The sequence below is a fragment of the Chaetodon trifascialis genome, chromosome 16 (assembly GCF_039877785.1).
Source record: "Chaetodon trifascialis isolate fChaTrf1 chromosome 16, fChaTrf1.hap1, whole genome shotgun sequence".
NCBI classification, from domain to species: domain Eukaryota; kingdom Metazoa; phylum Chordata; class Actinopteri; order Chaetodontiformes; family Chaetodontidae; genus Chaetodon; species Chaetodon trifascialis.
Window position 1 is genome coordinate 18,955,961 of NC_092071.1, and position 27,621 is coordinate 18,983,581.

The 27,621-nt window shown below is 42.9% G+C and overlaps 1 protein-coding gene across 3 annotated transcripts in view; it reads left to right on the forward strand.

Moving 5' to 3' along the window:
• specc1 (sperm antigen with calponin homology and coiled-coil domains 1) overlaps positions 1-27,621 on the forward strand; it is a 69,773-nt gene that overhangs the window by 34,004 nt on the left and 8,148 nt on the right. For all 3 annotated transcript variants that reach the window (XM_070982436.1, XM_070982437.1, XM_070982438.1), the window contains 9 exons: positions 3,595-5,156; positions 7,172-7,379; positions 7,893-7,966; positions 9,373-9,548; positions 14,021-14,184; positions 15,349-15,449; positions 15,560-15,635; positions 16,154-16,298; positions 19,449-19,551. In XM_070982436.1, coding sequence (XP_070838537.1) covers positions 3,595-5,156; positions 7,172-7,379; positions 7,893-7,966; positions 9,373-9,548; positions 14,021-14,184; positions 15,349-15,449; positions 15,560-15,635; positions 16,154-16,298; positions 19,449-19,551 — 2,609 coding nt within the window. The remainder of the gene's footprint in view (positions 1-3,594; positions 5,157-7,171; positions 7,380-7,892; positions 7,967-9,372; positions 9,549-14,020; positions 14,185-15,348; positions 15,450-15,559; positions 15,636-16,153; positions 16,299-19,448; positions 19,552-27,621) is intronic.

Consider the following 27,621-nt stretch of genomic DNA (forward strand, 5'->3'; position numbering starts at 1 on the left):
TTGCCACAGTTGCTAGTTCATTCAATAAGGGGATAGCCTGTGCAAAGTGGCTATCAGTGGCAGAGTACTTAAAGAACCCACAAGGGTATAGGATTTCCATTCCAAACTAGGCCATTTGTTTGTGGATTTTGTGTGTGTGTGTGCACGTGTGTGTGTGTGCGCGTGTTGCTCAGGGTGATGCGCTGTCTATCTCTGCACACAGGCTGTCTGTTTAGTCTCTGCTCTGTGGGTTTGATGATGGTGCGTGCATGTGGGAGACACAGGGCTGTCTTTGTCCGTGCACTGCTTAAGCTGCTTTGTGCCTGAATGCTCCACGTGCACAGGGACCTTTGTCATCCTTTGAAACAAGCAACTCCCTTGTGTCTGCAGCGCTGTTTGCTGATGATCTGAAAACAAACAATAAACCGTTTTCAGGCAGCACCCTGCTCACACCGGGCATCTGTAAATGCTCTTCATACCGTATTTGAGAGAGGGCTGGAAAAGGCTCGCACCACGGTGACCCACGCTGATGCCTTTTGAAATGCCACAGTTAAGCTCTGCTGCAGCAATGAATGACCACAGACAGCAACAGACAGACCGTGCCAGGCAGACGCTCTGTTGTCCAAACAGAGAACAATATGTGAATAGAGTACAGTGACCAGCATCATGAAACTGCTGAATAATACAAGTATCTGAGTGTGTGACACACTGTCCATTCAATTGGTGTCATTACATGATGTTAACATATTCATGGTCCCAGCATGTCTGTGCGCTGATTCCATTAACCTTCCCTTTTCAGTGTCAAGCCTGCTTTGTGGTGATTCTACTTAGAAAAGTTTTATCTTGGGAACTTGAATTGCTAATTAAGAATCCCCTGACTGGAAAGTGGAATCTGTGTTGTATCACCGCTGGCACCACATTTGCAGTCCAAGTGGGTCTTTATGTTAATTTAACCAATCTGCATTTTAGTGCCTCTAAGCCAGTGACAGCTGTGGCCAGAGGCGTTTGTCCGGCCCCGGCCCGCTGCACGCACGTATGTTCTCACGAGCATCTCATCTCATGAACGCTGAGGGTATTTCTTGAAATTAGGCGAAGCTTTCATTGGGACTCAAGGATAAACTGATAAGAATTTGGTGGTCAAAGGTCAAAAGTCAAGGTCACTGTGACCACATAAAACACATTTTTTGCCATAACTCTAGAATGCCCATGCCAGATATGACAAAACTCACTCCCATATCTCATAGGATAAAATGAAAAACTGATGGCATTTTATATCCCAAAGGTCAAAGATCAGCTTCATTGTGATGTCATAATGTTCGGCAAAAACACTTTTCTGCCTTTCGTGATCAAAAGTCACTTTTACCACACAAAAAACATTTTTGACCATAACTCAAGAATTCATATTAATTATGACAATCTTTCGCGCAAATATCTAAGAGGATAAGACAATGAATTACATCCAAAGTGTCAAAGGTCAACTTCACTGTGACATCATAAAACTGCAAAAACATTTTTTGTCCATTATTCAACACCATAGCTCAGGAAGAGAAGGGAAGATTGTTATCATATTTCCCATTTGGTCAGATACTGAACATCTATTTTTTACAGTTTGTAGCTTCTTTGCAGCAGCGTCCATATTTGAGGTGTTGTAGTTCACCACAGGCTGATTGGTTTTGCTGATGAGGCGATTGTTGTTGTGATGAAGCTCTCCATCTACTCCTCTGTGTCAAAACTATAATCCCTCTCAAAACAAAGTGTTGAATTTATTCTTGCCAGTAGGATTGGATTGCTGGACAATTCCAAAATATGTTAAAGTGATCACTGAGTTGTTGCATCTCTAGTGTCCATATTCTGGTCCACCATTCTGTATACTAATACTAATACTTTCTTCTCTGAGAAATAAAAACCTGATAATATTCTTCCATGACAGTTCTCACCATTGGCCAGAACTGGAGGTGGTGGATTGTATTTTACATATGTTGAACCACACTTCCTCTGTCAGGGCTATGATTGCTTTCTTCTCACTTTTAGTTTTAACATTAATTTTTAATATAACATAGAATGGTTCTTGGAGGACTGCATACACGGGTATGTTCTTGATGCCAGTGTCTTGTGGATGTTGCCCTTGCACACATCAATAAAACCACTGATGAGATTCATTTCAGTTTCCTCATTAATTTTAATAATCCTGTTGAGGTGATACCTGAGCTGTAGATATCTGTAGAAATCCTGTTCATCTAAAGTGCCTGTGTCAGTAAAATATTGGAAGCTTTCCAGGCCTTATTAGTTGACATTAGGCAATAGGATGTAATCCAGATCTATTGCTTACATCTCAAGTCCCGCTGTGATCAGTTTTATAGTTTTACATTCTTTATACCAGATATTGAGAGGAACCATTGTCCAACACTTTTTTATTTATCAGAATATATAGCACCCAATAAGGAATCAATAGGTATATCCATTGTCTTAACTCTTTTCATTTTGCATTGTAATCAGCACTGCACCACCAGACTAAGTACCTTGACTGAGCTGTGTTATAACAATCCTCCAGGCATGGAAGAGACATTCCTTTCTTTTATTTTTACTCCAGTGTTTTGAGTTGCACCCTAGGCTGCCATATACATCTGGAAATCATTCGTTTCCATTCAGTCAACTACTTCATTGGTATCTCTACAAGTAGGGAGTGAAAGAGGAACAACAATTGTGGTCAAATCTTTATTTTTATAATCTCTATCTGATTATGCATATTGAGCTTTAATGGTACCCATTTATCCAGATCTGTTTTTATTTCCTTTATGATAGCACAATATTTTATTTCATACATGTTAATCAGTTTCTTTGGTATATTAACACTGAGGTAGAACTGCTCTCAGTAATAGGTTGTTCCTAACAGGGATGCAAACGTCAGTGCACGTCTCCTCAGAACGGCAAAATCCTCAGGATGTACATTTTCTAGAACTTCATTGAAGTTGAGCAGTGTAGCTTTGAGTTCCTCATTGCTTTGCAGCTCTGTGATTTCATGTTGTAGGTTGTTCGGCGCATCAGCTGGTTCCACATTTAATGGTGTAGCAAATATGTTCAGTTCATTTTTGTTTACTTTGTTCATGTCCTGCAACTCCTCACCAAATGCCTCAAGGAGTTTTTGCACTCGCTCAAACAAATTCTCTTCTTTGAACATATCATGAATGGCTTGCAAATACAGTTATTCCTCCCTTGTATCAAATTCGGCAGTACTCCCATGCACATAAATGGCTTGTTGTGTTTTTTTTGTAATGTCTTTTGTTTCATCGCATGCTAAAGAGAAAGCCTGGAAATTTCTTGTGTTGTCCTTCACGTCTTTTCAGTATCTTGTGCCATATCAGTATCCATATCTGATCTATCCATATCTGCTCTGTGATGGTTCTTCAAGACAAACTGATGCTTTGGAACAATTTAACTTTGTCTGGTGGTGGGTGCTTCACAATTCTCCCTTTGAATGAGGTTTCTGCTTCTCAGCTATGAAAAAACTCTTTTCACATGATATTCACACTTAGAAATCAGAGCTCTGTCAACTGCCTCGTAGATGGAATACAGTAAATGCTGATTTGATCACTTTCGTTTTATTCTGTGTTGCAGGTGCACAAGCAGCCAAGAAGTCTGGTATCCCAGCTCCTAGAGAAATCCCCTCTACCATAACAAGAGACCGCATCTCTCTGAGAGACCAGCTTAGGAGCTCTACCACTAAGAGGATGGTTTCTAGTGCCAGCACTTCCAGCCTCTCTACCCTGGCAAAGCAGACACGCAGTTCAACCAAGTCCCGCGGAGATACAGAGAGCCAGGAAAGGGGCCTTCTGGAGTGCCAGGTGAAAGAGCTGCTGGCTGAGGCGAAGGCTAAAGACTTAGAGATCAGCAATCTCAGGATGGAGTTGCAGCGCTGTAAAGGCAAAGCCTCCACTGTTTCCTCCTCACCCAATTCTGTCTCACCCCAAGAGCCCGCCGCAGATCAAGAGCAGGGACAGGTGGCGGAGGCCCTCGTGCTGGTTGGAGAGCTGAGGGAGAAGAACGGGAGGTTTCAGAGAGAGCTGGCAGCACTCAGGGAGGAGAACCAGGTATTGAAGGAAAAGCTGCTTAGTTTGGAGGCCTCTCCTCTCTCTAGTGCAAACACAAGCAGTCCCTCTAAGCCTTTGGTGAATGGCCTGCCCTCAGACTCCAACTCTTCAACTCCACAGCAGGACAGTCTCCCTTCTGCTGCCAGCCCACTTAAAACCTCTGTCTCCTCCAGCTCTGACATCACCAAGGGCTCGCCATCGCCTGACTCCTCAGAATTTGAGAAGATCCCATCACGTTCAGAGTCAGTGAGCAGCGGTGTCAGTGGAGAAGCTGCTGCAGCGGGGGCAGTAACCAATGCAGTGGGGCAGGATGTGTCAGTGCAGAGCCTAACAGAACAGATTCACAAGATGGAGGAGAGCCATCACAGCACAGCTGAGGAGCTGCAAGCAACTCTACAGGAGTTGGCCGACCAGCAGCAAGTGGTGCAGGAGCTGACAGCTGAGAATGAGCGTCTGGCTGGTGAGAAACGTCTCCTGCAGACCTCGCTGCAGCAACAGAGAGAGCGTCTGGAGGTGCTGGTCCAGAAGAATGAGGCGCTGGCTGGCCGACTTCAGGAGCAAGCCCAAGCTCAGGCCCAGAGGGAGGAGGAGCTGGGTAGCCAAGGGCCTCGGCTGGCCGAGCTGGAGCAGAGGTATGCCGAGCTGGTGGAGAGCTCGCGCTTCGAACGGGAGAAGCTAGTGGATATCCAGCAGCAGCTGACGGGCAGCCTACGGGCTCTGGAAGAAGAACACCAGGAGTCCCAGGGCCAGGTGCACTGCCTCAGAGAGGAGATGGACAGGCTGCAGGCCCAGCTGGACCGGGAGCTGGAAGCCAGAGGCCAGGCAGCACAGGCTGCAGAGGAGCAGCGGGCAACAGCAGACTGTCTCAGACTGGAAAACAGTAGGCTGAAGGCACAGGTGGACATTGAGAGGCAAAAAGTGGGTGAGCTGAAGGCCATGCAGAGTGCCAGTGACAGTACTGAGGTGCACAACTTGCTGAAGACAGCCCACGCTGAGAGAGACAGGATGGAGGTGGAGCTGACAGAGCTGAGGCAGGAGCTGCTGCAGGCCCAGGCTGAGACTGAGCATGTGCAAGCCACAATGTCCAAGGTAGGAGGGGGGCAAGGTTACAACTCAGTTTCCATCTTTGGATTTATAGTATTTATGATTTCTAGCACCTTTGTTCGGTCTGTTGTTAAAGCACAACGTGTTAATACACCACAAAGGGACTACTGAAAGTTACTGATGTTTAAGAAATACTCACAGACAGGATTTCAGTCAGAACATGGCAAAAGGCATTAGTATTTATCAACAAATAAACATGTTGTTTAGAGGCTGAAGTTGAAGTCAGATGAATCTATTTAAAATGATTTTCTTTTGGTTAGAGAGCGTCACAGGTCAAACATTTTCCACTTGGTTGCTTCCATTGTGTTGTACTCATTGGTGTGTACAACCCAGGACTTGAATTATATGTGACTCACTGTGTTCATTCATATTGTTATCTTAATGAGCTCATTAGTCGTGTTGTGTATGACAAAGCTTTCAGGAATTCCCCACAGAACAATCTCCCCATCGACATTTATTATAAACTATGAAAATGCAAAGTAAGCAGATTACTCATTAAGAAAGAGTTTCTTGATTATTTGGTCAGACACTGTACTTGCAATGCAGTCAATTTCAGGAATAGATTTGAACGAAAATGCTGCAGCTGTGTGTCCAGTTAATAGTTGTATCAAGAGTTTAGCAATTGTTAATGATTAAGAAATGTGCGTCAAATGGGCGACCATGACATTATTACTAATTCGTGGCTTGGTCACCACCCATTAAATGTGAACATGAGGACACACATTTTCCACAATAGTCCAGACGTGACCATTAAACAGGCTTTACAGCTGGCAGTGGGCACTTTCTTCACCAGCACAGCATGTGATCAGATTGTTTTCATATGTTTGTCAGAAATCACTTTGGTTTTCCCCCTCAACACCACAAACACCAGAAAGGCTGAGGCAGTGTGGGTTTGTGGTTATGTTGGTGGTTGTTGACTCCAAAATGAGGTGTGTCACCGTCAGTTTAGTGATGTCATCATTGTTGGACTGTGACTGCTGTGCCAGCAGTAGGGTGGTCCACCCGAGCGTGACCTCTGAGTCACACTACAGTCCTTTGCCACAGGGCTGTGAGGGTGAGGCCACTCCCTAACTTTGCTCACAAACATCCTAATCTATTAGAGCCCTGTGGTGTCAGTCCTTCACCACGACATCATTTACTTATTTTTGTATACCATGCTCACAGAGATCTGCATTACAGTCATTTCTCCGCAATCATCAGGATGCGCTGATGTCAGCTTCAGTGTAAGAGAGTGCAGCGATGAGATCTAATCCAGACTGAACTCTTACTTCCATGAGTCACTGTCACCTCGCATGTCACCCATTTGCGCTGTGGCCAAATTGTCATTGTCAGACATAGTTAAGATGTTGTGTAAACTGCACTGCATGGACTCCAGCGTAGGCATTCATTACCATTCACAATTTAGTTAAATGTTTACATGTATTCCTATTTCTTTGTTACTTTTAGCATAATTGAAAACCAGAGCTTTAAGTAGCAGATGTGCAAGCTTGGTTGGTTTGAGCACCAACAACAATGCTGTGTACCAGTGTGCGGTAGTCATATTACAAAGGATGCAATATATTAAGGCTAATTAGAGTCACTGTTGTTTTGTTACTTGATAGTAAAGTAAAGTAAAGTAATGTTTCAGAGCAAACAGCAACACACACACACACACACACACACACACACACACACACACTGCTTGTCTCCTTAATCCAGCTCTCATGGGCTCCCAAAATCTTGTCAGAAAAAAACGTTTTTACAGAGAGCATTTTTTATCTAATCTCTTGAAGGACAGAGGTGTGGAAAAGTACCATCGAGATCAAATGGAAACACTGCGCCACAAGAATGTCTGGAAGATATCATAAATCATCCGGTCTTGAGCCAAATGTGACTTAAGTGCATCCATCTAATTAGCACAGTGACAGCCTGCAATTACTTTCACATGAAACACTGCCTCTTTGTTTGAAGCCATTTCTACTAAACCCGTCATACTCACACAAATGCACACACATACACAGATGGAGGCCAAATGCCAGCAGGTTCAGGAGCGGGCCGAGAGGAACGAGCAGGAGCTCTGCAGCAGAGTGACTTCCCTGGAGGAGATCGGCATCCAGGCTGAGAACCAGGTGAAGGAGCTGAAGGAGACCATCTTTGAACTGGAGGACCAGGTGGAGCAGCAGAGGGCCGTCAACTGCCACACCAACCAAGCTGTCCTGGACATGGAGAGTATGTCCTTTTCACTGCAGCCCTAAATGTGATCTAGAGAAATTAATCAGTCAGAGGTCTGTCTTCATTTACATAAATACAACAATGCCTCTATAAACAGCTCCAACAAAAACTAAACATTATGCAGTTCATGAAGAATTTATTGCAGGGCTGTTGTATTACACTGCATTAGTTTCAGCCACATATCTCTTATGAATAACCTTATAAAGTGGCAACAGAGGGTATATGAAAATCAGATGCAAATTGAGGGCACACTAACACACCTGTCTCTGACTTGCCATTAGTGCAGGTGGGAAATGTTATACCGTGTGGCTGGACACAGATGAGACTGGTCTGATGCTAATATCATTGCAGTGATGAGAAACCTTTCTTGTAAGATCCTGTTACTTTTATAGAAGTCTTGATGCTTTAGACTAGTTAGTTGTGAATGCTGTGTTGATTTAGTGCAGTTCAGCCTGAGTCTACAGTCAGTTAGACCTGCAGCTCTCAAAAACCTTGAATTTGTCATTGCAGATCTTGTCAAAAAGCTGGAGGAGCAGAAAGCTGAATCAGACCGACAACTGAAAGCCTTGAGCAGACAGATGAAGGTAAGAAGGCTTCGATATTCAGATTCATAAATCCTTTATATCTGTAATTGAAGCAGCAAGGACATCACGGACAGTTGTAAACAAAACAAAAATGGTTCTGGTTGTTTTAAAGATGATATAGAAGTTTTCACTTAGCTATTTTGGTCACGTACTGTATAACTAACGTACAGTCTCCCTTCCTCTTGTCCCATCTCTCTTCTTAACCTTCACCCATGTAATAAAAACAAACTTAGATATGAGGAAATGCTGCTACTTCTGGCATGGCTTTGGATCATCTATGAGGGCCAAAGCAGGACAGGAGCACTGAGTTTACACTCGCCATATTGTAGTGAAATGATGAGTGTGGACAGCAGATAAGTGTTGATGTCTCTTATCACTGTAGCCGCTGTCCTCTCTTTAACAGCCATCTCTCAACCCCACAGTGAGTGAGTGATTCTCAATATGAAACTTTTGGGTGGAGTATCACTTTAAGGTCAGAATGACGTTCTAGTGCTCAGTTTTTCCTAGTTTTGTTTTTACCAACATGCTGGACCTTGGAGTCATCTGGAGTCTTGTTTTAGTAGCATTCATGTGGGCAGCTGTGTATCTTTTGGCAGGTGCTGATTTTCTCCATGGTTTTTAAAACAGGCATTATAAAATACACTGGATAACACATTCCTGGGTTTCACTGTCATGCTCTTAATATTAATTTTGCACCACTCAGCGATCTATCTCAGTGATGTATCTGCCTAACCGTTGATTCATGGACACCCAAGTCTGACTAGATACAGCGAAAACATTAAAAAACAAGGAAAAAAGACATAGCCAAAAAAACAAATCTTCAAGGTCCTGATCTTTGCCTACAACACTAAATATAGACCTTTGTTGCTTTAGCAGGCCCCCTCAGTTTTGTTGTCGGCCCGCCTCAAACAAACCTGTTGCTCTGCCTCCCATTTGAGCTTCAGATCCAAAGAATGTTTTTCTTTCTTTTCTTTATATTCTTTGCTTGTCATGAGGTCCTTTTTAAGTTCTTTCTAGCTCTAGTTTTAGCAACGGCCTCTTTCTGAGGTTTTCTTAAATTTTTTTTGGGATTATTTTTTTTACTTCCACAGATCCCTGTTACAAAGAGCAGACACTGTTGTTAACAAAACATGGTTTGTGATGGGCCAAAATGTCACTGACAATGTCAGTATCCTATAGTTTCATATAGTTTTTTCAGCCTAATCTGTAAAAACTTAACTTAACATCATTAAATACACAAGAAAGTACAATTGTTTGTGTGTCATTTGTTCATCAGATTTCATTTAACTATTGTTCGACATCTTTTCATTTCAGGACCAGTTCATCAGATCCTGTATCCTGTGTGTGATTTCTGTATGAAGTTGCATCTAGCTCTCTAGTATATGTCCATATATTTGTGTCTTTAGGATGAAAAAGAGGAGTGGCGACGGTTCCAGGCGGACCTCCAGACGGCAGTGGTGGTGGCCAACGACATCAAGGTGGAGGCTCAGCAGGAGCTGCGCACACTCAGGAGGCAGCTGCAGGAGGAGCAGGATCGCAGTGCAAAGCTCTCGACAGACCTTGAGGCCCTGCAGGGAGTCAGGTACCATCTCCACCGTACTCCCCTTTTATTGTTCCTCCTACTCCACCAAACACCCACCCTCTGGCTCCCCTTGTTCAGCATTGGGCTGCTGTTCCTTTCTCTCTGAACACAATGTGGATATGAGATACCTGCCAGAGTCTTGCCATATGCCCATCCAGTGTTTTATACCATGTGTGTTAACAAACAGTAATATGTTCGAATTTTAGCTCCCAAGAATCTCTTGCTTAAGAGGTTTCCCAAATTCCTATCTGGTACCAGAATGTATTTAGTGTAGATATTATTTAGTTCATATATTGGTATTTCGCAAGATTAAATCTTTGGAGTTTCAGAGTTAAGGTTCCTGGGATTTGGCAGACTCTGTTGGTAAATTAGCAGACTCCTGCGGTTTTTCCTCTGTGTATTCTACTCCTTTAAGCTGCTGCCCTCTCTGTCTCCCTCTTCCACACTGACCGTTGCCCTATAATAACATTCAATCCTGACAATCCACGATACACTACAGCATATTGATTAGAGGTTATTATTATTATATGAGAAGGCAGACGTGGTGGCAGATCTGCCCGAACCACAGATGCTGCTCTGCTCCAAGTGTGTTACAATGAAGCCAGTTTAACACTGTCCTCACTGCACTCTTCACTGAAAATATTCCACGCCAAAGTATCCTGCTGTTCAAGACTTCATGTAGTGTTGTTGCACTGTGGCCATGCAGTAATGTGATTGATGTATTTATAGAGAGCATTGCATTGGTTTGAGTGTCAGTTTACTGTATATAAATGTGTCTGAGAGTGAAAATGCCATGATGTTTTTGACAGTGTTGTCCCCTGTCATTATCATGCAAAGTGAAACACTTCCTGTGGCAAAGTCTGCTTAGATTTGCTACTGTATAGCGCTCTGTTTATCTGTGTGGCCAGTCGTGATGTAATCCTACAAGCAAGCAAATAATCTCTAAATCATTTCTACTAGATGTAGATGTCATACTGTATCACCTCACAAACCTCAGGAGAGCAGTTTTAGCCTATAAGAAATAGTAAAGTAAATACATATTTGGTTTAAAACCAAATATGTTTTGTCCGAATTCCATGCAGTCCTTGTGAATTTAGTACATTAATGGTTTTAGAGTTTGGCTAAATCAGCGAACTTTCCCCAAGATTAGCTGTTACGCTGCGTCCGCTCCCCACCTCCAGCAGCTCCCTGTGATGACTCTGTCAAAGATGTCCCACTGACAAGCCTCCCTATGTAAAGTCCAGGTGAGTTCCCTGCCCTGTCAGCCAGCCTGCCTCTCCCTGCCCTGTGTGCTGCTGCTGCTCACTGACCTTTCTGTCTGTGTTTGGCTTCGTGTTGCTGCTTCAGCCTGTCTGACTCTGTCTGTCTTTCCGTATGTTGGCTGACTGCACCTTCAGGACTATCTCACCTTTTTGGTTTGCTTGGCCTGGTTCTTTAAACCTGACATTCAAGTAGATGTATCTGGTGCCACCTGCTGTTCTTTGAATGAATAACGCTCCTACTTTTTTGGTTAAATAGCAGGATGGTCTGCATGGCATGACTGGATTAAACTCATGCTATGCATCATCTGCTTCAGATACATTTGCATCGCGTCTTCATCACTGGGTGATTTAGTAACTAGACATTATGAGTGACCTAATCGTGTGAGGTATGCATGGAACAGAGTTTTAAAAAGGCCAGGAGTGCCCAAAAGTCTGCTTTTCATGACACCAATATTAAGAAGAAATGTAAGATGCAAATGTACAACACACATATAAATGAGTAAATAGTATTAATATAGTCATTGTATACAGTAGTTCATCCTCCTTCCTCTTTCTTTTCAGAATGAGCACCGGAGCCACTTTTGATACCAAGACGGCAGTAGAAGGGCACTAGAGAAGTGCCCTCACCTCAGCACCATGTGAACAGAGTGTTATTGTTGCACTTAAAACCTTTCTGTGTCATTCAAAATGTAATGTGGTAAACCAGTCTCATTCGACGGCACGCTGACCAGTGTAGATGCAGTACTCACAGAGTCTCATGACACAGTGTCTGGCTTCCATTTCTCTCCATGTCTTTTGAAACCTTTTGAATAATAGCTCTGTATTTTTATTTCTCAATGAATGTATTCTTTCTTGGTAATGTTCCTGACCTCTATTGAAGAAATGCCATATGTTTGGAAGACGCTCCTTTTCATACTGTGCGAAGCTGATTTGTGCCTTTTTACAAAGTTGAGATGATAGAGGGTAATGACCTGTTACAAAAAGCATCATGAAACAAGCAGGATGAATAATGAAGACTTGCTAAATATTTACTCATTAGCAAAGCTGAAACAGTTAAGACTGCCAGTATTCTGCCAGAACAAAGTCAGACTTGTAACATCATAAAGTCCCCATTTCAAGGCAGGAGTGATGCAGCAGAACCTATAACCCTGATTCAGAAAAAGTTGGGATGGTATTTCAAACATAAATCAAACACACTGTGATCATTTGCTAATCCTTTTTGACATATACTCACTTGATAACAGCACAAAGCCGATATACTTAATGTTTAGCCTCATCATTGATTCTTGTAAATATATCCTGAATTTGATGCAGCAACATGTTTCAGACACGTTGGGACAGAAGCAACCAAAGCCTGGGAAAGATGATGAATGCTCCAAAAACACCTGTCTGGAACATTCAACAGGTAAACAGGTTGATTGGTAACAGGTGATAGTGTCATGATTGGGTATGAAAGGAGCATCCTGGAAAGGCTCAGTCATTCATTAGCAAGGATGGAGCGAGCTTCACCACTTTGTGAATACATGATTGGATAAAGGATGTTGCTACATGGGCTCAGGAACACTTTGCAAAGCCGCTGTCTGTAAAAAAAAAAAAGTTTGTTTGCAAATAATTGCCTTCTGTTTTTATGTTTGTTTTACAGAGCATCCACACTTTGGAATCAGGGTTGTAGTTGATATTATTAAAAACTAGGTGTCTTACGGTTTTTGTACTGGACCTCACATTTGCTTTTCTTACTATTGTCAAATTACTTTCCCTTTGACCTCTGTTTACTTCAATCTAGTTGAAAAGTCTTCAACAAGGTCTTTGGTCCTGTACTTGGAATAAAACTGACTACAATTTCATATTTTGCCATTAGATGGCACTATGGAACACACAATTACCATACAGGTGACATCCATGTGGACATGCTGGTATTACCTGCCCTGTTACTGTTTGTCCATGCATCTTTGTTGTTTATTATACTCCTCTTAAATTTACAGAGTATTAATTCTTTGTGCAAAATAAAATAAGTAGGTTGATTTTGATGCCAGCCACGCTGACACATCCAGAGCACTGCCAAAATCATATTTTACGACTGCCACAAACACAGACAGCTTTACCTCAGAGTAATTTGTTACTCTCCGCAAACATAACACAAGGTTGATGGTCCATTTTTAAACTCAGAAGACTGTGCTTCAGGTTCCTGAAAGGATTATTTTTCCCTTGAAGCACCACTGCCAGTCAAGGCTCTCGAGATACTTCTTCCTTGTTGATCAGTCTTGAATTACCGTGTTAAACATATTTAGATATTTCTTCAGCATCCTTCATAATCTAGCAGATCTTCACATTTTGTGATGTCACTCATTTTGACAGACCTGTCACTTATCAAATGGTTGATTTCATCTTCGAGCCAAACCCTTACACAGTATTCTGTGTTGCCGTAGTATCATGGAATATCACAGGATCTCAGGTTCTACTTAAAGTCCAGTTTTTATCAGAGATATTCAATTTGTGCATTTTTGTTAAAAGCCATAATGTTCTACCAGGTTCTAAGGTACTGGTGCTCAAAATGTAAACATTTGGATATACTCAAAAACACCATCTAGAAAAACATAAGATGGTTCCAGTGTGATCGGTCCTTTTCTGTCTATAGTAAAGCCCTTTAATGAACAATACAGTGAATGTGCTGTTAATTTATTCTGCGAAGAAAGCCTGGCTGTGACTGGTTTTATGCATGTGAAAGAATACAGAAAAGTGTATTATATGTATGTTTGATTGTTGTTCATTAGGCAAAGGAATAAATGAAACTACACCAGTCCAACTGCGGTTGTGTGTCTCTTTCACTCTGCACTCTTTGGAGGTGAGTTGAGCACAATGTTGAGCTTGTCATTCATTCCTCATCTGTCACTGATAAAGGCAGTCCAAATCCCTCACACTGCAGCCTGGAGTCCAATGTTCACCAGGGGCAATAGGTAGACAATGTCCCAATGATTTGGCTGCTCAGATTTTCTGTTCCATATTTAGATCTGGCTATCTGCAACTGTCCATCAGTTATGATGCTTTTAGTTCAAACCTCAAACCATAATCACATGATCATGTCAGCTAGTATGAGACTAAGAGAGGGTTTTTCCGCAGTTCACAAGTGCACATATAATCAGAATCTCCTCCCCCCAGGTGTATATATTATACGTGTCTCTACACAGCAACCCTGTTCATTGTGTCTGTTAGGTCCCTCGGTGATGAGGTGAGGGTGTCCGACTCTGATCACAGCCGTCACTGGTGCGGCATCTCCATGATCCCGACCGCACCCACAGACGCCAGCGGAGATGCCGACTCAGAGCCCGGAGCTACTGTCAAATCTCTCATTAAGTCCTTTGATACTGTGGGACAGAGTGAGCACCTCAGCACACACACACACACACACACACACACACACACACACACACACACACACACACACACACACACACACACACACACACACACACACACACACACACACACACACACACACACACACACACACACACACACACACACACACACACACACACACACACACACAGAGGGATCCCAACAGAGCAGTGTAACTATAGAGGAGAACAGCTGGTGAGATCTCCAGTGTGGATATCTGTCATTTCTCTGCAGAGAAGTGGTGCAGTTGTGTGGGACTGTGGGTCCTGGGCTGACCTCAGGCAGGTTGGAGGGTTTTTCTGGTTTCTGTTATTTGACACCTGATAAAACTGATAATGTGTTACATAAATCTGTGGCTGATTCTTGTCACATGTTCTCAGTAACTTCAGCACGTAGTGTAGTATATTGTAATTGTAACAAATCATAACATCAGCAGTGAATGTAATATGAGAAGTTTGCAGAACTGGTTTCTGTGTCAGTCTAAATATAATGCTGAAGTTTCAGAATGTGTCTCTGATAGCTCAGTTTATCATGTGAACACATTTTCCTGCAAAAATGTTCATTCAGCAAAAAGTCTTCCCAACACAAACAGCTGTATGGGAACTTTCTGTAAGTCTGTCATTTTAATCCAAAATATACACAATGCAATCCAATACAAGAACTCTGCCATGACATCCATCCATCCATCTTCACAAAGTTTATAATGCTCAGTTTTTGGTGACGTTACTGAAAACGTCTAAATTTATTTATGATATGTTCATTCCTGACATTATAGTTAAGGGTGGTGTTGCACTGCACTACATGATATTGAGGTGTTTCTAAAATGTTGTCCCTTCCTTTTACATACAGGAGGCAGAACAGTAGTAACACCTGTGAATATAATGCAGTGCAATACAACTCCATTACTACGTATGAACTCAATGCTAAACATGCAATTTAATTAACACCTCTATGACAATGTCAGCAGAAACTGAACCTCATAGTCGTCATCAAAGTAGACTTTATGGCTTTATGTTAATTGGATTTGCTTTAGACTTTTCAGGTGTACTGAACAACTGTGGACACTGTGTGTCATCAAATATTAAGATTGAGAATCTGACCATTGCTGCAGTAATCAGCAGGTACATTATCTGGTTTTTCAGATGGACCAGGCCACACAGTTCAAATGCATTCCTCCCCAAGAAGCCCACTGAGTGGGATCCCTGTACGCACTGCACCTGCTGCTGCTGTCCCCCCAATCCAGGTACACACCAAGATATTTTCCCTTTTAGAAAGTAAAAAAGGCTTCCTATAAGTGAAACCGTTTCAGACTCTGATGTGATGAGACCCCTGTTCTGTTTTATGTGCTTTCAGAGACAGTCATACATAAAACCGCTGTCAAAGACACTGGAAAAAAGGATTAATCATGGAGAATTCTCGCATCAATATGGTACGTAGTACAGATATAGTTTTTATTTAAATGTACCTTTTTTGATTCAGCAGCAACACTGAAACAAGCCAGACAAAGTACAGCCATGAGTCACTGCCTTTAGAAATGAGTAATGCTGAAATGTTAGATGTAATTATTCCACTCAGAGAGTCCGATGAATAGATGATCTGAGATATGCAAACATCCGACTGCTGTTGGTTTTGAGGATAGATTTATGATTTTTTTCTTAGAAAGTAAATACTGTGCATGTGACTGAGCTCTTCAACTGTCTGTCAGCATCAGGCGCTCCAGGTCTTACCTTGATGAGTTGACTGAGATACATACAGTAACATGATACACTGATTTCATAAGTACTGGCCCATTTCAGTGAAACAGTTTGCAAAGTCTGCATCACCCCCCTGATTTTATTTCATTTGCTGCCTTTTCTGATTTGCCAAATGTGTGTTATAAGGTAAATTGTGAGTCTGACTCATTCTCTGTTACCCCTCCCCCCTTTCCTGCACCCTTCACTCCACCAGATAAGTTGTCGGGGTGCGGGGAAGACCTGAAACCTACCAGCCTCATGAGGAAGAGCCCTTCTCTGGAGTCTGTAATCAAAACCCCCACCTCCTTCAGCAGCCGCGCAGCATCCTTCAGCTACAGCCGAGGCAGCAGCAAGTTGAGGTGGGCCTACCTAAATGATTTTGTTTGATACGTCACTGTGAGATGATTTAGAGATAGATGATAAGGTTTCCTCTGAACTGGTGAAATGATCTTCCCTTTTACTACAGAGTAGTAAAATCCCTGGGATGCATGTGAGATACCGTCATTTCTGTTCTCTCTGAGAGCTGAAAATTCTTACTGCAAATTTTACATTTGTTCCAAAGAAATATGTTTTTTGTTTTTTTGTTTTTTGTTTTTTTTTGTAGTGGAATTATGACTTACAGGAAAAACTGTCAGTTCTGCATTTTTGTAAAACAGAAGTGCCCCGTTAAGATCCTTGATAACAGGTTTTAGTGTTAATGTAATTCAGTGGTACAACTTTTGCACTGAAGTTCCAGCTGTGAGACTTTCGAGTTGCACAGCTTTTATTGGCAGCAGTGTTTTGCCCCAGTTGGCTTTAACACAGTTCATGGAGTGTCCCCTTATCAGATATTAAACAAACACACTCTCATTTTCCGACTGCTGGCATCATTCATTTTCCTGTACAGACCACTCCTATCTGTGTGCACACAGACATGACCAATTGTACCACTCCATTTAGTCAGACTCATACTCAACTACAACTGCAGCAGGTGACATTTGAGCAAGATGACTCAGTGTTTGAGTTTGCATTAGGTGTTATCACAACGAGACTGTAAAGTTGGTCGAAGCGATCAAATAGGCATCACACTGAACTACACCCACATCTTCAACCAACATATGAACTGTTGCCATGAATACACACTCCTCTCAGTTATCTTTATGATTATTATGATCATTAAACCTGTATTTAAACAGGTAAGACCCTTGTTTTCAAAGGAGCCCATTACAGTGTCTGTCCAGCCTCACGTCCTCTTCCTCTGGTATTATGAATTTGTTGAGCTCTCTGCTCTTCACCATCTGTATTTACAGCATTATTATCTATCTCTCTAAATACTCTGACATATTAACATATTAAAGCTGGGGTTGGTATTGTTCCATAAACCAGCAAGAGTAAACTAGATTGTGAAAGTATACAACTGACCAATCTCATCCCCTCCTTTTAAGCCTCCCTTCAAAGCTGCATCTCCAAACCACATAAATGCACGCTACCCGACTGCTGCTAACATTATCAAAGTCAAAGTCAGCTTTATTGTCAATTCTGCAGTATGTACAAGACAGAGAATTGAAATTACGTTACTCTCAACCTCTGTGACAAGACATAAATATATATATATTTAAAAAGAAAATAAATAAAAACTGTACAATCTAAACAATGACACAAGAATAGACAAGGCAGTTACAGTAGTGCAAATGTATATGATAGTGCAAAAAGAAAGAAGTTAGCTTATCGTCTGGTGGTCCGTGTATTGTTTTCCTGAGGGGGGGGTTCACTTTAGTGAGAGTTTTTAGAGTGGGGGGGGGGGGGGGGCAGCGGGGGGGAGCATTTCAGAGTCCAGGGTGTGTATCATAATGAACGTAAACAACGAACATGGTACACAGAGTAGCTAGCATGCTAGTAGCTAGTATGTTAGCATTGGAATTGTTTTCTCTGCAATTCTTCTTGTGATAGCTTTCGATATATTTTTTATATCACCCAGCCCTGTGCAAAACTCTGCTTATGTGCAATGATTGCGCAGGCAGGGTACGTGAAGTGGGCAGGTCCGTAGGTAGACAGGCAGGTAGGCCATCCAATCATTTCGTTTGGGCTGAGCATTTGATTTCAACAAATGGAACAAAAATGCCTCTAAAATACATAACGTAGTCTAGTTTTAAATGTAAATGAGTGTCACTGTATTGCAGACCATCACGCAGGCCTCAAACAGCAGATCAGCAGCAGTACATTACTGTGTTTGGTATGGTTTTAGGATTATGATATAGCTGCTGATCACTGCTGATAAGAGGCACGCACTCTCCACCTCTGCCATTTGTTTGGATAGGATCTTGTTGCTTCTGGCCTTGCGGTGCGTCAAACGGAGGAATAATGAATTTAACAGCAGAGCTGCTGTGACGTGTGAAATGTTTACCATGTTCAGAGCAATGACCGTGTCTCGTGGTCTTCCCATGGCCTCAGCTTCAGCACAACCCCCAGGGAGCAGACCCTTTGAATAATACTGCAGATAGGCGTTTGAGCAATCTGCTGTAACACTCGTGATTTCGATTTTCTATTCCTTGTGTCATAATAGTAATAGTGCAGTCAGTATACTGTGTGGAAACATTCGAGCTTGAGCCAATGAAGGTAGACTAGCAAAGTTAAGAGGGAAGCTAAAACAAGACGGTGCTAAAGTTTTACATCCTGCATTTAAAGCCAGAGTCAACACTGAGCTGCATATAGCTTCCCCCTTGAGCCAACTCAGAATTCATAAAATATACTCAACTGCAAAGCTTCAATATTGTAATGATAAAACAACATGGAACTGTGGGGCTCCTTCTGGTGATGGAAATCCTGGAATTCAGAGAGGGAACATTTGGAAATTAGATCAACTATGTATGAAGGTGAAGTTAAGGAGTAGCAAGGAATTGTGCCAATGGATTGTTTTAATTTGTTGCACTGTAATGTATTTTCATTTTCTCCATCATTGTGCATCCTATGCAGACCATTAGCAGTTGTACACTCTCATCCCTGTGGCATTTCTCTTTTTGTCACTGTGCCTCTATGTCAAATATAAAGTTTTAAGAGTTAATTAACTCAGTGTGAGTACAGTGTGAGTGCAAACAGGACTATTTACCATTTTTAACTAACCTAAAATCCCTGGAGCACTCCTATGTGTTATTACACCGGGGCCTCGTAGGAGCCAGTTTCAGACACGGTGAAATTATTTCCTAAGAGGATTTTCATCTGAAAAAATGCTACATAATTGAACACAGTCTTACACCATGAAGCTAACTCAACCTAAATGATTATGGTGTTTATGAAGCTGACTTCATGTGGACGTGAATAGTTTTATGGCGTAATGCATGCACTACACTTACTATTCTCAAGAGACACACTTTAACTGTCCCTGTGTGTGTGTGTGTGTGTGTGTGTGTGTGTGTGTGTGTGTGTGTGTGTGTGTGTGTGTGTGTGTGTGTGTGTGTGTGTGTGTGTGTGTGTGTGTGTGTGTGTGTGTGTGTGTGTGTGTGTGATTGCGGTTTGCGTTCCCCTGGTGACAGTGTGGAAAGAAAGGACCCCTTGGCTGCTCTGGCGCGGGAGTATGGAGGATCTAAGAGAAACGCTCTACTGAAGTGGTGCCAGAAGAAAACAGAAGGCTATCCGGTAGGGATCACAGGCCAGAGACCTCTCTCAAACACAAGACGGGCTCCGTTCACTTTCACACCCTGCTTTTCTCTGCATCTTTGTCCGACAGATTTATTTGAGTCTCACACTCTTCAGGTTTTCATTTAAAAGTGAGATGACAGCTCCCACACCCCAGCAGTATGCAGTATTGGTCTGGCTATGCCCTCAGGCTTGGTAGTTATTTCTTTTTTCTTCTGCAGCCATCACTGAGGTGTTGGACTGTAGTGGCACATTATTGTGTTTGCAGACACACCATTCACTCTCCTGTCATCTCACTGGGCACATGACGTCACTGTGGCACAGAGGTGATGGAAACATTGAAGCAGAGCGCTCAGTGTTACAGGCACACTGGAATTATACATATGTGTGTATTTATATAGCCCTCCTTGTTTTTATGCATGTCCATTTGTTTATGCATTGTTATTGTGTTGGATCCCCATCTGTGTTGCCTGTGTCCATGGAGCCAAGTGCTGACAATCACCTGGCTTAGCTGCTCCCCTAATACGCAGTTTAAAGAGCCCATTAAGTCCAGTGGAATTAGAGATTTGCCCATGTAATCATCACGTTTGTGTGCCAGCATGCCAGCTAGTTAATGCTAAAACTCTTACACCAGGAAGACTGGTCCCAAGCTGCACCTCGAGCTCAGGAGGAAGAGGAGTCATTTCAGCTCTGTCTGCGTTCGAATAGAAGATTAATTATAGTTATAAACATAAATGACCATGTTTACTCTGACAGGATGTAGCGCTGGCTTGACCAAGTATGAAAAGGCAAAGGTGATGATAGCTGCTAAAAACAGACCCAGCATTCCCAGTGATAAATGGTCTGAAAAATTGGATGAGTTGTCAGATCAATAGTTCCTGTTTCTTAGGCCCAGCGCCGCTTAGTGCACTTTGAGTCACCCTGTTCCTCAGAGGTCGGGTGTGTGATGGGCACACGGTGCGTGTGTTTGTAAAAAACACACAGCCGATCCTCTGTGATGGAAATATCTGAGCAGCCGAGATTAAACTGCTGCTGACCAACAGATGAGCTGTCTGATAAGATGCTGGAGCTGTTTACAGGCTGCCATGCCTCAAAATGTTTGCATATCCAGTATGTACCTCCAAGTTTATCAAAACAAAGATTTTAAAAGGGATTAAATGGCTCACTAAAATCAAGAAGTCTGATGTCTTTAGGCAGCTCACTCTCACGTGACCTCACACCCCTCCCTGCAGTATAAGTTGCCCTGGGCATGAACACCAGTCAAGAGCCTTAAGCTCAGTGGTGGAGGAAGTACTCAGATCCTTTACGTAAACAAAAGTCGTAGTACCACAGTGCAGAATGTATCAGAAGTATTCATTTTGCACAACCACCTCTTTCTCAGTGTTATATTATTATATATTATATAATAAGTTGGGTATAGTTTAATCTACCAACATGTGTCATATTTTAATTCTTCATCATATCTTTGATATAAAAAATTTTACTCTGCAAAGGAAACAAGTAGCTAAAGATGTTCAAAAAAATATAGTGGTCTTAAAAGTACAATATGCCCTCATAAATGTTGTGAAATAGAAGTATAAAGTGGTATCCAATGAAAATACTCAAATTTGTACTTTGTAGTTTTGTGCTCAGTTACTTTCCTCCACTGCTTGAATTGAACTGGTTCCTGTTAAATAGTAACTTGAATGGAAGTGCAGATCTCAGTTCAGTTCAGGACAGTTGGGTCCAGCAACATGAAACCTTTAATAAAGCCTCATTCCCATTTAACTATGTAACCTATGATCCCCTCTCACAAAGGGCTTAGCAACAGTGTGATTATTTGCAAGTATCAGGAATGCAGTAAGAAGATTTGGCTGCGCGGAGAGTTTCGGTCTGTGGCATAATCAGTCCCCTCCTGGAGTAACTGTTCCTGATCCGAACTGTGATCCTTTCGTGTTTGTGCATTTTCTCCATGTGCGGCATGTGCCTGAGCTGTAGCTGGATTCATTCACAGACTTTTTGGCAGTTAACCTTTAAAAATGTCTATTTTTAGAACAGGTGTGACTGCCTATACTGTGTTGCCTTAAGGGCAATTGATCGTATCTATTTGCACATGATGAATATGATCTGGACATTTGTTTCCAGCAAACGTTTTTTGACAAACCTGCTCAGAATAAATGTTTTGCGTATCTAAAGGGAGTAAAGATGACAGTGTGTTATATCTGTCCATCATACCAAGTTTCCAAAGAGCCATTTCCTGAATGTTTTGAACTGCTGGCTTTAACTTCAGTTCCTAAGCAGAGATATGTAACAGCAGCTGTTATTTGCCTCTGGAGCTTTTTCACTTTTCTGGTGAATTCCACTGTCTTCCATAGGGATTTCTGTACTGTTGGACGCATGGATATGTACTGTTCATTGTGTGACATATTGTGTTTGTGCATCACTTACAGTGAGTGGAACCCAGTTGAGTGCTTTAAACCCCGCCATATGTGACCACAGGCCCCTGCTGGTCTCATGGAGAGCTGAGGGAAAAGGTTACTGTCAGAGGACCTGTTGGGCTTCATGTGTCTGGTGAAAGGTCAGGTTGTTACAGTGTTATGAGGCCTCCGTCCATGTGGAAGCCACTAATTACAGGCCTCATGTCCAGAGAGACGGACTGGTCTGTCACACAGTTTGACACTCCAGGACGGCGAAGGCACAGAGATTACTGCCCGAAACACAACCAGATCCAGGTGGCCTGCTTTGTCTTTCTTCCTGTCTGTCCTGCTCACCTTCTGCTTTGATAAAGGTTAGTGAGGTTCGGTTTGATCGATGCAGTACATCCTCATGCTGTCCCTGTCGTCTCTGCTGTGGACTAAGGTCAAATAGGTAATAATTCAACACTAATTGCCTCTTTGGTATAGAGTCACCCAGTTGTAATTTATGCTTGCCATCTTCAAGCTACATAATTAATGGTTAGTTTGAAGTGGCAGCTTTGACCATCGCCATTCACTTTCCATCCTCTCTCTGTTTCCAAGCAGTGGAGTCAGGAAACAAGCTCTTATATCATGCTCATCTGCCAGCGCGGAGCCAGAAAAGCTGCTGTGTGAGACGGAGACAAAGCCGATGGGAGGGTCCGGCCCGTGCCAGTTGTTATTACTGTCCTATTGTTGGCAGACCTTTTGGTCAAACAGCTGTCTAATTAAAGTGAAACCGAAAACGGGAGCTATTGTAAGCATGCTGGGAGATTATTTGATGTTTAGGTGCTAATAGCTGCCGAGAGCACAGTAGATCTGTGCGATTGTAGCCCTAATGCCACACTCTGCCTGTTTACTGTGATCAATACAGGCATCTGAGACATGAGTGCTTGTAATCACCACAAGGAGATGATGAAATTAGACCACAGTGTAGGATGTGATGTGCTAAAAGCAACTCAAATGAAGCTTCATCTCACCGTAATCATTTCATGTCAGGGAACATGTGGGTCTGCAAATGCATGCTTTCCTGCTCTTTTAATGCATACAGGTGAGAAGGAAAAAACCACGATGACATCCCTAACCATGGCCTCCGTGCCTTACATCATGCATCCAGTCGAGCCGCAGCTGTGCGCGCGTGTCTCTGTGTGGACGTGTGTGTGGGTTTGTTGGTGTGAGCATCGTCCTTATGGATCTTGCCTCTGGACAGAGTGCGACAGCTAACACGTCCAGAGAGAGAAAAGGGAAAACATTGCAATTGGCATGCATGTAAACACACACACACACACACACACACACACACACACACACACACACACACACAAGAGTAGAATGACCGTGCTGTCACCATGGAGAGGAGCCCTTCAACCCCTGAGGGAGAATGTGGTGTGTTAGGGGTGAGTTTACCCACCAGCTGCCTCCATAGCCCAGTAGCACAGGGCTCCTTAAAGCAGTTAAATACCTGACCTGTGGTAAATTCTGAGCAGAGGATGAGATGTGAGCCCAGACAGGCTCAGTCACACTTCAAATGTCAGATTCTGGGAAGTGCAGATCGATCAGTGAAGACCTTAAGCTGGCTCTGATTGACTCTGCCCTGTGGGAGAGACTGAAGGGGCCTCTCACAGGAAATTGGTATTCACAAGGGATCCTGTGCACGTCAGTGCTGGACTGGACACAGACTTGAAACACAGGACTGCTCTTAAACAGCTTCTGTCACACTGGTTTTCAAGGCAGTTTGTGAGAGCCGACTCGAATGAGCATGTTGCTGTACGGCCACGCTCGGCCTGGAACTGGATGGTTTGTGTTTTCTATGTGTGACTAAGTTTTTCCTGCTCTCCTTCTGAAACTCTTTCCAATGTTTGTGTGGACACTGTGGTGTGACAGCAACCAGATGACAAGGAATTGTGATCACCAAGCAAGCTAGACCCTTTTCATATTTCATTTTGAAGTTTTCAAGCGAAATCTCAGATTTCTGGCTGAAAACTTTTGATCTGTGCTGTGAATCCTTTAAGCTGAATTTCAGTGTTAACTCGTATTCAGAAGCAAAATGTCTACTTGTACCAGTTTAAAGAAAGTGTCTGTTTTTGGCCTTCTTGAATGTCTGGTCTGTTGGGAAACACTCTAGACTCTTACTGTATGTTTATCGGGCCCTTTGATGTCTTAATTTAGGACAGCTCCGGACACTTTTTAACTTTTTTTTTTTCTCAATTAACCATAGAAGCCAAACAAAAATAAATGCGCTGTTTGTTCAAGATGGGAACAATGAGCAAAGGCTCTGAACGTTAGGCTCAGCTGGGCCTGACAGAGCACGGCTCATCCGGCCTCGTCTGGGAAACTCACACACACACACACACGCACGCACACAGCCATTGAAGAGACAGGAATGGAACCCCATGCGAGTGTGGAATGAAGGTCAGACATCGAGGAGGGGACGAGGGTAGGAGTTCAAAGAGTGACCATTACTGTGAGTTCTAATAATGGAGGATTAACAGTAACAGTGCTGTGAGGGAGGTCGTCAGTGTGAAATAACAGACTGCAGGTGATCAGTGTAGAGGGCTCACTCTACTGTAGTTGAAAATGAAAATGTTCCGTTTTATTTTTTATTTCTGATATCATCATTAATCAGAATCACTGAATAATATCTGGGTCAAATGAACTATGGTTTCCTCTGAGGCAGGGGGAAGCTGTTAGCCGAGCTCCTCAGAGTTAAGAAAACAAAACACAATAGAAGGACATACTGAACTCTGAGTGTGACTGAGGATGATGGGAGTGTGGCAATTATTGGACAAATAGAGATTTTGACCTCCTGATGAAAAGTCAGGGGATCACCAAAGTTAGTACAGAGTTAAGAAAATAAAACACAACAGAAGGACATATTGAGTCCAAGAGTGACAAATGAAACAGTGGTACAGCTTTGTGTAGTTTTATTCGGCTCGTGGATGTGCTGTGTAATTACACGGAGCTGTTCATAGGTTGTATGTGAAGGGTACCAAGCAGAGGACATTTGATTAGATCTTCCACTCTATGGTAATCTCAGTATCTTCATGTGATATTGATGCAGGCTGCCTGTCATGTTGTTATCAGGTAGGTGTATATTTTCAGTCTAAGGCTGGTCTATCATAAATCATCAGTGTAGTTGACCTGTGTGCTCTTGTGCCCTCACCGCTCTTCATCCTGTCCTGTGTGGAGAGTAGGTCCATTACATTGTGTGTGGATTGCAGCTCTCCCAAGCTCCACCAGCTCTGTGACCGTCCCAGTTGCCCTGTCTTTGTCTCCACAGTCCCGCCTGCCTGGGCTCTTAGTCTGTCATTGCTCATGACTATGATTCATTGCAAGGTACATTAGGGCATTCTCCCCCTTTCCCCCCTCTGTCTGTCTCTTTGTCCCCCCATTTCAAACTTTCTTTTCTCATTTTTGTTGTCGTCTCTGCTGTTCTTCTTTACTCTCTTTCATTTTTTAGTCTTGTTGCTCATTCAGTGGAGGCGAGGTAAAGAGATTCAGCAGCGGGAGACAAGCTCATCAGTCTCTCAGCCTTGATGCCTCTGCTGTTACCCTTTAGATGGATGGCTTTTTAACAAATTGTGTGTGCTCTGCCTGTGTGTGTTTGCCACCATTATCTTCATTCCCTCCCCGCCTGCTCGCTGCATGCTGCGTTGTGCTTTACATTTTTGATCTGTGAGTGAGAGCTCAATACTGCAATAATGGCATGTGGACGTGTGCATATGACAGCAGTCCAGCAGCATTTCCGTGTGGCAGCACACTCTTACCTTCTGTAGCAGCACACAGTGTTAATCTGTCAGTATGATGTTTAGTGCATGGCCCATGTCCAGCTCATCTGTGAATTCAATTTCTGAATGGTTTGCAGCGGAGAGGATATGCTGTCCAGGCGGGATGTGACACGTCCTTGGCCTTTAATGTCCGCTGCAGCTGAAGCACTTTCTGCATTAGCTGCTAATATTTTGCTACCTGCTTTTTGTGTCTTTTCATGTGCACCATTGAAAGGCTGAGAACCATTGAAGTAGAATGAGGTGATTCTTCCTAAGAGTACATGCGACATGTCTGTATCTGCATTTTGTTACCTCACCTATCTTCACCCATAATTTAACTATTGATGTTACCATAGATCTTATGTGTTTTGCACTTAGAGTCAGACCAAAGCAAATATCCACAGATCAACTTGACGTCCTCTCTCTTTTCTATCTGTTCACTCCTCTCTCTGTACAAGCCCCTGCTTCTCTCTCATACTCTCTTTCTCTGCGCCCTAAAAAGCGACGGCTCTGCCTTTTGTGCCGAGCGAGACGCTTCCTGTCGCTTGATGCTGTGTTTGCTTTTCTGAGCCGGCTCCCAGAGAGCTGTTGTTGTCCGCTGCTGTTTTAGCATTCATGCCTCTCCCTCTCTTTCTACCCTGAACGAACCCCCGCACCCCCAACCCCTTTCCTCTCCCATTCCCACCCTGAACTCAAACACACATACATGCCCTGGATTAGGACTTGTGTTCTCCTCAGACCACCCAACACCCCGACACACACTCTCTCACACATACACAATCTGCCCTCTGCACCCTCTCTTATCAGCTTACTTGTTATTGTGTATCTTGGTCTCAGAGTCTCTGCAGCGGGAGGGTGTCGGACCAACCCTGCATCACTCTCTCTATGTGTGTGTGTCAGTCTGTACATACATCACACACACACACACACACACACACACACACACACACACACATACACGCACACAGTGCTGCTGCTGCTGCTGCTGAGCCAGCTAAGAGGGAGAAGGGGTGAGGTATGAGAGGAATGTGGGCTGACATGACTGCACAGGTCTGCCCTCCAGACATAGTAGACATGCAGTGACTGATGGGGAGGCCAGCCGTCCATCCAAAGACTTTCTCTCAGCCTCTGTTAGACCATCAAAGCCTGTGGATGGAACTTAGATAACCTCAGTGCTATCTGCAGAACAGAAATCATTCTGCTGTCAATTAAGAGTACATGCTGAATAGTATCAAAGTGGCTAGTAAAGTATATTATTAAAGCAAGTTTTTTCATGTCAATATATTTGATTCTTTGGGTGATTGTTTCCCTTATGATGATCACAAGTGAATGTGAGTGATTAGGTTATTCTTGATCACACAGCCTGAAAGCTTGAGCCCAGGACTATGCATCCTGTGTGGCTTCTTTCAGATGCAGCAGCTGCTCCTTCAGATCCCACTATGACCACAAATGCTCGATGGACAACAATCATTGGCTACTCCTCTCTGACTCACATTTTGTTTAGTATTTTAACAAAACAGATTGCAGCTACATACATGCTCACACCTCTTTCAGATTTCGAGTGATTAACCTAATTAAATATGTGCTGTATGTTCATATTAACAACACATTATGTCATGTAACAAAACATGACATTTAATAGCATTTAATAAGACTGATAACATCAGCGTGTTTAGCAGGTGTAATGTTTAGCTTTCTAGCATGCTAACATTTGATAATTAGCACTAAAGATGAGGATGATGGGAGTATGGCAATTACTGGAAAAATAGAGATTTTGACCTCCTGATGGTGCTCGATGAAAAGTCAGGGGATCACCAAAGTTACTACAGTTCAACCAGTGGGGAATTTGGATGTGCCAGAGTTTCATGATA